Source organism: Eimeria acervulina, genomic scaffold (genome assembly GCF_000499425.1).
Source record: "Eimeria acervulina Houghton genomic scaffold, Eah_scaff21, whole genome shotgun sequence".
Lineage (NCBI taxonomy): Eukaryota > Apicomplexa > Conoidasida > Eucoccidiorida > Eimeriidae > Eimeria > Eimeria acervulina.
Window position 1 is genome coordinate 110,001 of NW_013548659.1, and position 11,614 is coordinate 121,614.

Below are 11,614 nucleotides of genomic sequence, written 5' to 3' on the forward strand. Positions count from 1 at the left end.
AGCCTCCAATGAAGGGAACCTTGTCTAGAGAGGAGAGCAGATTGAGCTCTTGAAAATGCAAGCGGGAGTGTACAGAAGCGACTAAGAGAGAAGGAGCGCCGCAGCAGCCGCGCCTCTTGCTGCCGCCGGAAGCCCTGCAGCAAACCTGCACGAGCAGCAGCAGATAAACCCAAAGGCAAAGCCAATGAACGCCCAGGAACAATAAAAGTACTTATAAATGCTTTCCTCCCTCGATCATACACCACGCTGCTAGGCGATAGGGGCCAGCCGCTTGCTGCAGCACCGCAACACACACGCAATAGCACACCACCTTGCTGCTGCTGCTGCTGCTGCTGCTGCTGCTGCTGTGATAGTGAGGAGAATTCAGATGCCCTGCTGTAGCTAAGGATCCTGCTGCTACTGCTGCTAATGTTGCTCTTGCTGCTGCTGGTGTTGCTGCTGCTGCTGCTGCTGGTGTTGCTGCTGCTGCTGCTGCTGGTGTTGCTGCTGGTGCTGCTGCTCTTGGGAAGAGGAGGCAACAGCGCCGCAATACACCCACACGGGCACACAACTCTACGGCAGCAGAACCCCTGCACTGAGTATTGAAGCAGCAACAGCACCAGCAGCAGCCTGTCTAGCTGAGAGACGTACCTGCGTCATCGGCGCCTTCTTCCGATTGCTGCTGCAGCAGCAGCGACCCCAGAGCTCCGCCATCCTCAAGCGAATCTTGCTGCTGCTGGTGTTGCTGGTGCTGCTGTTCAGCAGCCTGTGAAGGGACAGCCTCGTAGCGGTAGTACTTGCTTTCTCTGTTGCTGCTGCTGCTGCTGCTGCTGCTCCTTCTGCTGCTGCCTTCTGCTGCTGCTTCTCTCTCCTTCTTATGCCGCTCTATCGCCGCCTCCCGCTCTGCTACGAGCTTCCGGTGCCGCGCTGCCTCCATACACAGCGCGTGAGGAGACATCCTGTGCAGCAGCAGCAGCAACAACAACAACAGTAGTAGCTATAACAGGGATGCCAGCAGCTTCGTCTCCTGCTGCTGCTAATGCTGCTGCGAGATAGCAGCACAGAAAACGACCACCGGAAGCAAAACGAGAAACAACCCGCGGCAGCAGCAGCAGAAAAGGCAGCTGGCAGCAGCAGCAGTAGCAGCAGCAGCAGCAGCTAGTCTTCCGCATGCACGCGACACTACGTGAGCCCTTCTCTCTCTATCTGTTGCGGTGTATACCGCAGCACTGAGCCCTCACGCTTCTCAAACCCTAAACCCTAAACCCTAACCACTAAACCCTTCTCTTAGCCCCTAATCCCCCAGCGCCAAACCCTAAGCATAGCCCCTTAACCTTAAACCCCTAAACCCTATCCCTTAAGCCCCCCGCCCTAAACCCTAAACCCTAAACCCTAAACCCTAAGCGCACCCCCCAGTGGCGATTCGTCTGTGTGCCGGTCGGATGCAAGCAGCATGAAAGACGCGCTGGCAGCAGCTGCACTGCAAACCCCAGAAGAGATTCAATGCAGCCTCCCCCGACTCCGCAGTGCCTTCAGAGCAACCAGATACCGACATGCTGCTGCTGCTGCTGCTGCTGCTGCTGGTACTGCTGCTGGTAGCAGTGCTGGTTGCAGTTGTGGTTGGCGCTGTAGCCAGTGCTCCTGTTGCTGCACCTGATCCTACGCTTGCATCTGCTGCTGCTGTTGCTGCTGCTTCTGCTGCTGCTGCTGCTGCTGCTGCTGCAGCACGGGCAGCGTCTGTGGGCTGCACCCAAGAAGGATAACTTGCTAGCAGCTCCGCGGGATCGACATCGGGAGGCGCCTCCACAAGCTGCCCAGGGGTCATGATGTAGTAAACAGGCCTGCTGCAGCTGCGGCATCGATGGGTGCTGCTGCTGCTGCTGCTCCTGCTGCTGCTGGTGCTGCTGGTGCAGGCGCTGTCACAGCTGCTGTCAGTAGGACTGCTTTTTTGGGGGTCTTGTGCATCCTGTAGCATTTCTGCTGGTGCTTCTGTTGCTGCTGGAGCGGCATCGGTTAGCTGCTGCTGCTGCTGCTGCTGCTGCTGCTGCTGGATGTGTTTGAGCGGGAGTGTTTTATCTTTTTGCTGCTGCAGCGGGAGAAACAAATCAGGGCGTCTCCATACAGGAGTGCTGCTTACAAGCCGAATAATATCTGTGGTAATAGAGAACCACCCTCTATGTGTCTCTTCGGGGGAGAGAGGGAGACTGTCTCCTTGCAGCAGCAGCGACGGTGCATCTGCTGGAGTGCAGATGTCTTGCTTGCTGCTGCAGAGCAGAAAATGAATAAAGACAGCTCTATACTTGGGCAAATAAAACTTCAAAATGCCTTCGGCCCAATCGTATGAGTCTGTGCTCTGTCGCTCTCTCCACGCCCGCACCACTCGTACGCGGCACCCTATGTACGCAAACACTGAACAGCAGCAGCAGCAGCAGCAGCAGCAGCAGCAGCAGCAGCAGCAGCAGCAAGAGGAGAAAGAGAATGAAGGGTTGGAACAGAGGAGAGACGCAGACACCACACCTTGTTAAGGTGTGAGTAGGAAACACGCAGCTCGCATACGTCTAAGACTTCTATCTGGCTAGCTACAGCTAGCTACGGCTAGCTACGGCTAGCTGCAGTTAGCTGTAGGTGAGTGCTGGTAGCTCAAGGTGAGTGCAAGTAACTACGACACGCTAGAGCTAGCTACAGCTAGCTGCAGCTATCTACATCTAGTTGCACTCACCTAGCTGTGGCTGGCTGTGCCTACTAATGGATAGCTAGCGCTAGCTGCAGCTGGCTGCAGCTAGCTACACTTAGCTCTGGAGAACTACAGCTAGCTGCAGCTACCTGCGAGGGCGATAGCTACCTACAGCAAGTTGCAGCTAGCTACAGCAAGTCGCGAGGGCTATAGATACCTGCAGCTAGCTACAGCGAGCTACAGCTAGCTACAGCTAGCTGATAGAGCGAGAGTTACGCCGCACCTTGTCTATCTTCACGAAACTCCAGCTTCTGCCCGTAGGCAGCGAAGGGATCCTCTGGGGCCTCCTTCTCTTTTGCTGTTGCTGCTGCTGCTGCTGGCTTCGGTGCTGCAGGCTTGGCTGGCCGCTGTGCAGGTTGCTGTCGCTGCTGCTGCTGCTGTTGCTGCTGCTGTTGTTGTTGAGGGTCCGCTGGTTCTTGCAGCTGCTTCAGCATCGTCCGTGTTAGGCGAATGCCAGCAGCAGCCAGCAGCGACTCCAAGCCTTCACCTTCTGCTGCAGCAGTAGCAGCTGCTGCAGCAAACGCAGACGCAGCAGCAAACGCAGCACCACAAGCAGCAGCAAATGCAGCACAACGCGAAGCAGCAGCAACCCGAACGGCAAGCGTAAAGACGAAGCCCAGAGTTAAAGTGAAGCAGCAGCAGCACCAAGTGCAGCAGCAGCAACAATCGTAGCACTACCAGCAGCAGCGAAGCCACCGACAGCATCATCAGCAGCAAAGGCAGCAGCCGCAGGTGCAGCAACAACGGAGGGTGTATGCCTTACTTGTGTCTTGAGGGCCCTTCAAAGGCGGCGCAGGCTCCGCTGCCTCCGCTGCAGCAGACTCCGGTGCATCTGCTGCTGCTGCTGCTGCTGCTGTTAGAGGGGATGCTGGGCGCAGTTCCGCCTTTACTACAGGTGATGCTGCTGCTTCTGTTGTTGTTGTTGTTGCTGCTGCTGCTGCTGCCTTGCCCCGCGCTGGTGCCGCCGGTCTACTCCCCTGCTGCTTCTCCAGCTGGGCCTCCGCTGCTGCTGCCTCACCTGCTGCTGTTGTTGTTGCTGCTGCTGCTGCTGCTCTCGAAGAAGCGGCTCGGCCGCTCGCTGCTGTCTCTCCCTCGGCTGCTAATGGCTGCTGCTGCTTCTGTTGCTGCTCTTTCTGCTGCTGCTGTTTCACTTGCTGCTTTTGTTGCTGCTGCTTTTCGTGAGACTTGGGCTGCTGCTGCTGCTGCTGCTGCTGTTGCTGCTTCGGCTCCTTTTTCAAGGGAGCTTCAGCGCTCTTCGTCTGGCTGCTGCGACCTGCTGATGTACTCGCGCTGCTGCTGCTGCTGCTACTGCTGCTGCTGCTGCTGCTGCTCCGTGCTGCACTCCTACGCGGCTCTATAGGCTGGTAGTTCTCCTGCAGCAAACCCCACAGCTCCCGAGACACCCGAATTTCACCTGACTTGCTGCTTCTCTTCTTGCTGCTAGCGCTGCTGCTGCTGCTGTTGGATTTGGCTGCTGCCGCTGCCTTCTGAGTCTTCCCCTTCTTTGCAGGCAGCGACTCCTCTCCCTGCTGCTCCTGCTGTTGCTCCGGTTGCTGCGGCTGCTGTTGTTGTTGCTGCTGCTGCTGCTGCTCTTCGATCTCCTCCCTCTTCTTCTCAGCTTCCTGTTGAGCAGGCGGGCGTTCCTGATGGTCCTGCTGCTGCTGCTGCTCCTCCTCCTGCTGCGTTTCCTGCTGCACCTGCTGCTCCTCCTGCTGCTGTGCCGTTGGTGCATCTGCTGCCTCTGCTCCGTCGGCGTCTTCAAGACTTTGCTGCTTCGATGCCTCTTCCGCTCCTTCTAGCTGCTGCTGCTGCTGTTTGTTTGTATCCTGTGAAGAACTAGCACCTGGTGTGGGGCCCACCGCTGCCTCAGCCTCAGCTGCAGTAGCAGCAACAGCAGCAGCAGCAACTACAGCAGAAGCTTCAGAATTGTCGATGTCTTCGCTACGTTTATAGTCCCTGTCTTCTACGACATCCATTTCCGTTGCTGCTGCTGCTGTTGCAGCTGTTTCTGCTGCTGTTGCAGCTGTTTCTGCTGCTGTTGCAGCTGTTTCTGCTGCTTTTGCAGCAGCAGCTGCTGCTGCTCCTGCATCTGCTGCCGCGTTTGCAGGGTCCCTCTTTAGTGATCCTTCTTCTTCAGCTGCTGTAGGTGCTACAGTTGCTGCCGCTGCTGTTGCTGCTGCTGCTGCTGCTGCAGCGGCACCGCTTGGCTTCCCCTTTTTGACTAAACTGCTGCGCGGCTGCTGCTCAGCAGCGGCTCCCTTCGGTTCCAGCTCCTCAGCAGCAGCAGCAGCAGCAGCAGCTTCCTCCTGCTGCTGAGTAGAATCAACTGCTTCGGTGGGACTGCTTCCACCGCCATCTGCCGCTGCTGCTGCACTTCTTGTAGCAGCAGCAGCAGCAGCAGCAGCAGACTCTTTGTCTCGCTGCCGCTCAGCAAACGGTAGCTTCCTTGCTGCTGTTGTTGGTGCTTTTCCTTTGGTCCTTGTTGCTGCAGTTGCTGCAGCTGCTGCTGGTTTAGCTGCTTCATGGGGACTCAATGAGCGTCTCTTAGATCTTATCCCGCTGTCTCTTCCACGGCTCTGTGAACGATTGCCTCGCTGCTGCTGCTGCTGCTGCTGCTGCTGCTGCGGGGATTTGCTGCTGGGAGAGTCGGTGAAGAGGTGCATATCTTTGACTGGCGTTCCTGCTGCAGCGAGGGCCTGGCGCTGCTGCAGCAGGACTTTCTTATACTCCGCGAGTGCTGCGTCTGCTGCAGCAGCGCCTCCAAGGCCGCGCTGCACTGCAGCAGCAACAGCAGCACGGCCCCACGCCTCAAGCTTCTGCAACTCTACCTCTCTGCTGTCTCCCCAAGGGTCTTCAGGATCAGCAGCAGGCAGAGACAAGTCTGCCCTCTCAGCAAGCGAGCGAATCTCTGCTGCTGCTGCTGCACCCCACACCCGCGCTGTCTCCTCCGGATCTTCTGCTGCAGTTGCTGCAGCGACGCCAGTTGATGCTGCGCCACCCACAGTCAAATGGCTCGCCGGAGCAGCAGCAGCAGCCGAAGTAGCAGCAGAAGTAGCAGGAGCAGCAGCAGCAGAAGTAGCAGCAGCTGCAGCGGGGCCGCTGCAAGCCCAACCAGATGGTTGCGCTGGTACCGGCGACTGTATGATATGTTGTTGCCGCTGCAGCAGCAGCTGCTGCTGCTGCACCTGCTGCATCTGCTGCTTCTGCAGCTGCTGCAGCTGCATCTGCTGATGGTGCAGCATGCCTTGCTGCGGCTGCACCTGCTGCAGCAGTTGCGGTCTGTGCTGCTGCGGTTGCTGCTGCAGCAAAGGTGGAGCGGGCCTCCAGGAAGGGCTCTGCCATTGCGGAGTTGCTTCTGCAGCAGCAGGAGTTGCTGCTGCTGTTGGGACTGCTGCTGCTGCCTTCGTGCTGCAGTCTGCTGCTGTTGCTGCTGCTGCTGAAGGGGGCTTGGGGGCCCCCCGCTGCACCGCAGCTGCTGCAGGAGGGGGCGTGGGGGCCCCCCGCTGCACTGCAGCTGCAGCAGCAGCAGCAGGAAGGTCACCTACAACATCCCACCGCCTTCTTCCCCGGGGCAAGCGGCTTCTGCTGCTGCTGCGGCGGTCCCTGCTGCTGCTGCGTCGACCCCTGCTGCTGCTGCGTCGACCCCTGCTGCTGCTGCGCCGGCCCCTGCTGCTGCTGCGGCGGCTTATGCTGCGGCTGCGGCGACCCCTGCTCCGGCTGCGGCGGCCCCTGCTGCTGCTGCGGCGACCCCTGCTGCTGCTGCGGCGACCCCTGCTGCGGCTGCGGCGACCCCTGCTGCTGCTGCGGCTTCTCCTGTTGCTGCTGCAGCCAGCTCTCTCTCGCAATTTGCTTTCACTGTAATAGTGCGCCGATCTGCTGTAGCTGCTTCCTCGCTGATGCTGCTGCTGCTGCTGCTGATTGTACAGGGGATGATAGGGAGACGCCTGAATTGCTGCTGCGGCCTCTGGCCCCACATCAAAGCCCCTTCTGAAGGGGGCACTGCTGCTGCTGCTACTGCTGCTGCTGCTGCTGCTGCTGTCGCTTGCACTTGGAGTAACACAATCCCATCCGCTGCTCCTGCCGCTCTGGTGCCTGGTGCTGCTGCTGCGGCGGTCCCTGCTGCTGCTTCTTCTCCTGCTGCTGCTTCTTCTTCTGCTGCTGCTGCTGCAATGGCTGGGGGTATTAGGGCTTGTGCCGTGAAAAGGGGCAGAGCTTCTGCTTCCACTCTCCTGTCGGTACTCCCCAAAGCTGCTGCTGCTGCTGCTGCTGCTGCTGCTGCTGCTGCTGTGGCCGTAGCTGCTGCTGCTGCTGTAGTTTCTGCTGCTGCTGTAGTTGCTGCTGGTGTTGTATCTGTTGCTGCTGCTACTGGCACCTGCAGCAGCTCCTTCTCCTGTCGACCCCCGAGCTGCACTGGGGGGATGCTGCTGGTGTTGCTGCAGCAGCTGCTGCTGTTGTTGCGGTGTCTGCTGCTGCTGCAGTGTTTGCTCCTGCTGCGGGGTTTGCTGCTGAAGGTGAGCTGGGCGCTGATCCCATCTGCTGCGTTTTTTAAGCGTCGCTGTTCCGTCTGTTGCTGCGGCTGTGGCTGCAGCAGCCCCAGCAACAGCAGATGGCGCTGCTGCTGCTGCTGCTGCACCCGAATCTTTCCGCTGCGGGGCCCCAGGGGCCCCTGCGCTGTCTTCGGCCCTCATAAACCCTTGAAAGATGCTTCAGGTGAGCGCCAGCGCTGCAGGAAGCGGAGGCGTCTCCTCCAGCTTCTGCTGCTGTGCCTGCATCGACTGCAGCAGCTGCAGCGGCTGCTGCTGCTGCAGCAGCGGCTGCAGCAGCAGCGGCTGCTCTGCAGCAGGTGCCCACGCAGCAGCGCCTTCGGCGCCAGTCAGCAGCTCCCCCTACACTTGGAAGCCCCAGAGGTCATCCTGGGTTTTCAAGGGAGCTCGCTGCTGCTGCTGCTGCTGATGCTGCTGCTGCTGCTGCTGCTGCGGCTGCTGCTGCGGACTCGCGGGCTTGCTGCTGATGTACCCCTTGCTGAGTCGCCCCTCCTTCTAAAAATAATATGAAGATTATCCTTTCAAGAACCCCCTGCATGCATGGCATGCAGCAGCAGCAGCAGGATGAGGCCCCCCGCATGCAGCCACGACCCTAGCAGCAGCAGACGCAGCAGCTGCAGCAGCAGCAGCTGCTGCTGCGGTGAGTTCATGCTGCTGCAGCTGCTGTCCCTGTTACACCACTGTGCTCCTTTTTCGGTTTTCATAGTTAAAACCCCAACTCTCCTGTCTGCTGGCAGACGCATGCGAAGCGCTGCAGCAGCAGGACCAGCAGCAGGAGCAGCAGCAGCAGCAGCAGTTGCTCAAGCGACAGCAAATACTGAGATGCATCGGTGTACACGCAACTCGTTTAAAGACACAGGCGAATTACGTTATTGAGATATCGGGTGTCTTCGCCCTGCAACAGCAGCGCAGCAGCAGCAACTTAGCAGCTGCAGCAGCGCAGCAGCAGCAACGTAGCAACAGTAGCAGCACAACAACAGCAACACACCCGCTAGTCAGCAGCAGCAATAATTGACTGCGACCAGGGAGAGCCTGTGATGCCCTCTGACCCCTGCGGCGACTGCATAGCTGCTGCTGTGGCTGCTGCCGCTGCTGCAGCGCTGCTGTTGCGGTGATCGCAGCAGCAGCAGCGGGAAGCAACGGGAAACGCTCCAGTAGCAGCAGCAGCGGGAGATTGAACCTGCAGCAGAAGAAGCAGCAGCTGCCTTGTGCAGCTAACTCATGGACGCACAGCGTGCTGCTGGGCGCTCAACCTCAACGCCTGTGCTGCTGCTGCTGCTGCTGTTGTTGTGTTGTTGCTGCTGCTGCTGCTCTTGCGCGGAATCCACCTGCGTGAAGCGCTGTCTCTCGTTCCTGCTTCCCTCCCCCGCTGCTGCAGCAGTAGCACGAGCAGCGGCAGCGCCGCCAGCTGCGGCAACAGCAAGATCGCCCGCAGCATCCGCAGCAGCAGCAGCAGCAAGCAGAAACGGCCTGCTGCAGCTGGGCCGTTGCACAGCGAGGAGAGAGACATCGACAAGAGCAGCAACTGCCTCCAGCTCCCCTCTTGTCCTGCAGCTGCAGCAGCATCTGCAGCAAGAGGATCCAGCAGCAGCAGCAGGCGGCAGCGCCGAAGTGCTGCGCCTCGAAGATGTGTCTGTATGCTCAGGTGCTGCTGTGCTGCTGCAGCGGGTGTCTCTGCAGCTGCAGCAGCATGAGAAGCTGGCGCTCATAGGAAGCAACGGGGCTGGAAAGACAACCTTGCTGAATGCAATTGCTGCTGCAGCGCAACAGCAGCAGCTGAAGCAGCAGCAGCTGCTGCAGCAACAGCAACAGCAACAGCAGCAGCATGCAGGAAATGGGGGCTCAGAGCAGCAGCGGGGTCAGCGTCAGCGCCTCAGCAAGGCAGCACGCCGGCAGCTGCGGCGGATGTCCCCACAGCAGCAGCAGCAGCATCAGCAGCAGCAGCAACAGCAGCAGCAGCAACAGCAGCAGGAGCAGCAGCAGCAGGAGCCTGACTCCTTTTCGATGAGCACAGGAGATGTCTCTGGGCGTATTCATTTCCGCTGCTCCCCCAGCCGCGTGGCGCTGCTGCAGCAAGAAGGCTTAGAGGGTTTATCTGCTGCTGCTGCTTCCAAGACAGTGAAGGAAGAAGTACGCTCGCAGCTGCGGCAGCGGCAGCAGCTGCTGCAGCAGCAGATCCGGCAGCAGCAAGACGCACTGAAGAACCTCCTCCAAGGGAATGAACCCAGCAGCAAAAGCAATAGCAGCTGCAGCAGCAGCGGCCGCAGCAGCGAGACGCAGGAGAGCGCCGTGATGGCAGCAGCAGCGCAACTATCTGCGCTGCAGCAGCAGCAGCAGCAGCAGGAAGGGGAAGAGGAGCGTTGGATTGACACAGTGCTGCACCATGTGGGGTTAGAGCAGCAGCAGCAGCAGCAGCTAGCGACCCTAAGTGGGGGGCAGCGCATGCAGCTGCTGCTAGCAAAGGCCTTATGCCAGAGGCCCTCGCTGCTGCTGCTTGACGAGCCAACGAACCATCTGGATGCTGCTGCTGCTGCTGCGCTGCAGCAGCTGCTGCAGCAGCTGCCCCTCCCTATGATTATCGCCTCGCACGATTCGCTGTTGCTGCAGCAGGTCTGCACCGGCGTGCTGCTGCTGCGGCGAGGCTGCTTGGGCCCCAAGTATGTGGGGCCGTTGGCTTCGTTTCAGCAGCAACAGCAGCAGCAGCAGCAGCAGTGGCAAGCGGCTGTGCGGCGGCAGCAGCAGCAGCTGCAGCAGCTGCAGCAGAAGCTGCGCCGACAGAGGGGGCCCCCCACTGCAGCAGACGAGGCGCTGCTGCAGCAGCTCAAGCAGCAGCTTCCTTCTCCTGAACCTGTGGAGAGGGCCCCTGCTTTTTTGCTGCCGCATGCACCGCAACGAGCAGCAGAAATCCTCGCGCTAAGAGGCTGCACTATTCGTGTCGCCTCCCGATCCCAGCAGCAGCAGCAGCATCAGCAACAGCAGCAACAACTGCACCAACAGGAGCAGCAGCAGCAACAGCACCCGCACCAACACCACCGCCACCAACAGCAGCAGCAGCAGCAAGAGCAGCAGCAGCAGCAGCAGCAAGGCAAAGAAGTGCTTCGTGATGTGACTCTGATAGTTCGTCGGGGTGCTAAGATAGCGATTGTGGGGCCAAACGGCAGCGGGAAGACCACCCTACTAAAAGCCTTAGCAGGTTATGTTCAAGGCGAGCAGCAGCAGCAGCAGCAGCAGCAGCAGCCGGAAGTTGTGATCGCGAGCGGGGAGCGCACTTGTGCGCAGTCACTGTCTTCTTCGCTTTTGCTGCTGCAGCAGCACCACGCAGATGTGCTGCCTCTCGATTTAACTCCCATCGAAGCGCTACGATCTGCTGTTGCTGTTGCTGCTGCTGCTGCTGCTGCAGCCCCTGCTGCTCAGTCAGACGAAGCAGCAGCAACAGCAGCAACAACAACAGCAACAGCAGCAGCAGCAGCAGCAGAGGATGAAGCAGCGCTTGATGCGCATGCACGTGCTGCTTTGGGAAGAGTAGGGCTAAGGGGGCCCCTCTTGGGGGCCCCCCTAAGGCAGCTAAGTGGTGGACAGAAAGCTTTATTTAGTATTAGTAAGGGTTTGCTGCAGATAGGAGACACAGGAGCGTTGCTGCTAGACGAACCGTCGAATCACTTAGATGCTGCTGCTGCTGCTGCACTTGCTGCTGCTCTTAAGGCCTTCCCAGGAACGGTGTTATTTGCTTCTCACAACCCTCATTTTGCTGCTGCTGCTGCTGATGAAGTTGTAGAGATAAACCCAAGCAGCAGAACCCTTACAGTCTACGCTGCTGCAGACGTGACGCCGCTTCCGCCTGCTGCTGCTGCTGCTCCCGCTGCTGCTGCTGATGCTGATGCTGCTGTTGATTGCTGGCGAAGGCAATGGAGCAGCGCTTTCGCAGCTGCCTACGCCAAACGGCGATCCAGCAGCAGCAGCAGCAACAGCAGCAGCAGCAGCAGCAGCAACAGCAGCAGCAGCAGCAGCAGCAATGAGGGCCGCAAGCGACGGTTTGGAGGTAGTGGGGTCTCCTGCGGGAGAGTAAAAGGATTTAAGAATGCAAAGCGGTGGCTGTAAGTGTGTCTGCTCATTTCGTCTGTCTCTTTGTCTGTCTCTGTCCCCTCGTGATGCTTTATATACTCTTCTTTCTGTCTGTGCTGGAGCAGCTGCTGCAGCAGCAGCAGCTGCTGCTGCTGCTTCTAGAGCTACCGCTGCAGCAGCAGCTGCTGCTGCTGCAGCAGTGTTGCTGCTAGAGCTGTCACAGCCGCTGCAGCCGCTCCTGCTAGAGCTGCTGCTGCAGCTGCTGCTGCTGGTGCAGCTAGTGCTGTAGCCGCTG

The 11,614-nt window shown here is 59.3% G+C and overlaps 2 protein-coding genes across 2 annotated transcripts in view; one reads left to right on the forward strand and one right to left on the reverse strand.

Annotated features, from left to right (window-relative positions):
• Positions 1–7,401, reverse strand: part of EAH_00005320 (SET domain-containing protein / Bromodomain-containing protein, putative) — a gene marked incomplete at both ends in the record, with an annotated part of 20,398 nt that extends 12,997 nt beyond the window's left edge. Inside the window, 6 exons of the mRNA XM_013392901.1 lie at positions 1–145; positions 296–574; positions 631–938; positions 1,389–2,373; positions 2,937–3,224; positions 3,477–7,401. The exon at positions 1–145 is cut by the window's left edge and continues 694 nt beyond it. Coding sequence (XP_013248355.1) covers positions 1–145; positions 296–574; positions 631–938; positions 1,389–2,373; positions 2,937–3,224; positions 3,477–7,401 — 5,930 coding nt within the window. The remainder of the gene's footprint in view (positions 146–295; positions 575–630; positions 939–1,388; positions 2,374–2,936; positions 3,225–3,476) is intronic.
• A 1,077-nt stretch (positions 7,402–8,478) lies between these two features.
• Positions 8,479–11,355, forward strand: EAH_00005330 (ABC transporter, putative; the record flags this gene model as incomplete). Its single annotated transcript, XM_013392902.1, has 1 exon — positions 8,479–11,355. One exon carries the CDS (start codon positions 8,479–8,481, stop codon positions 11,353–11,355), a length of 2,877 nt encoding a protein of 958 aa, XP_013248356.1.
• Between the last annotated feature and the right edge of the window lie 259 nt (positions 11,356–11,614).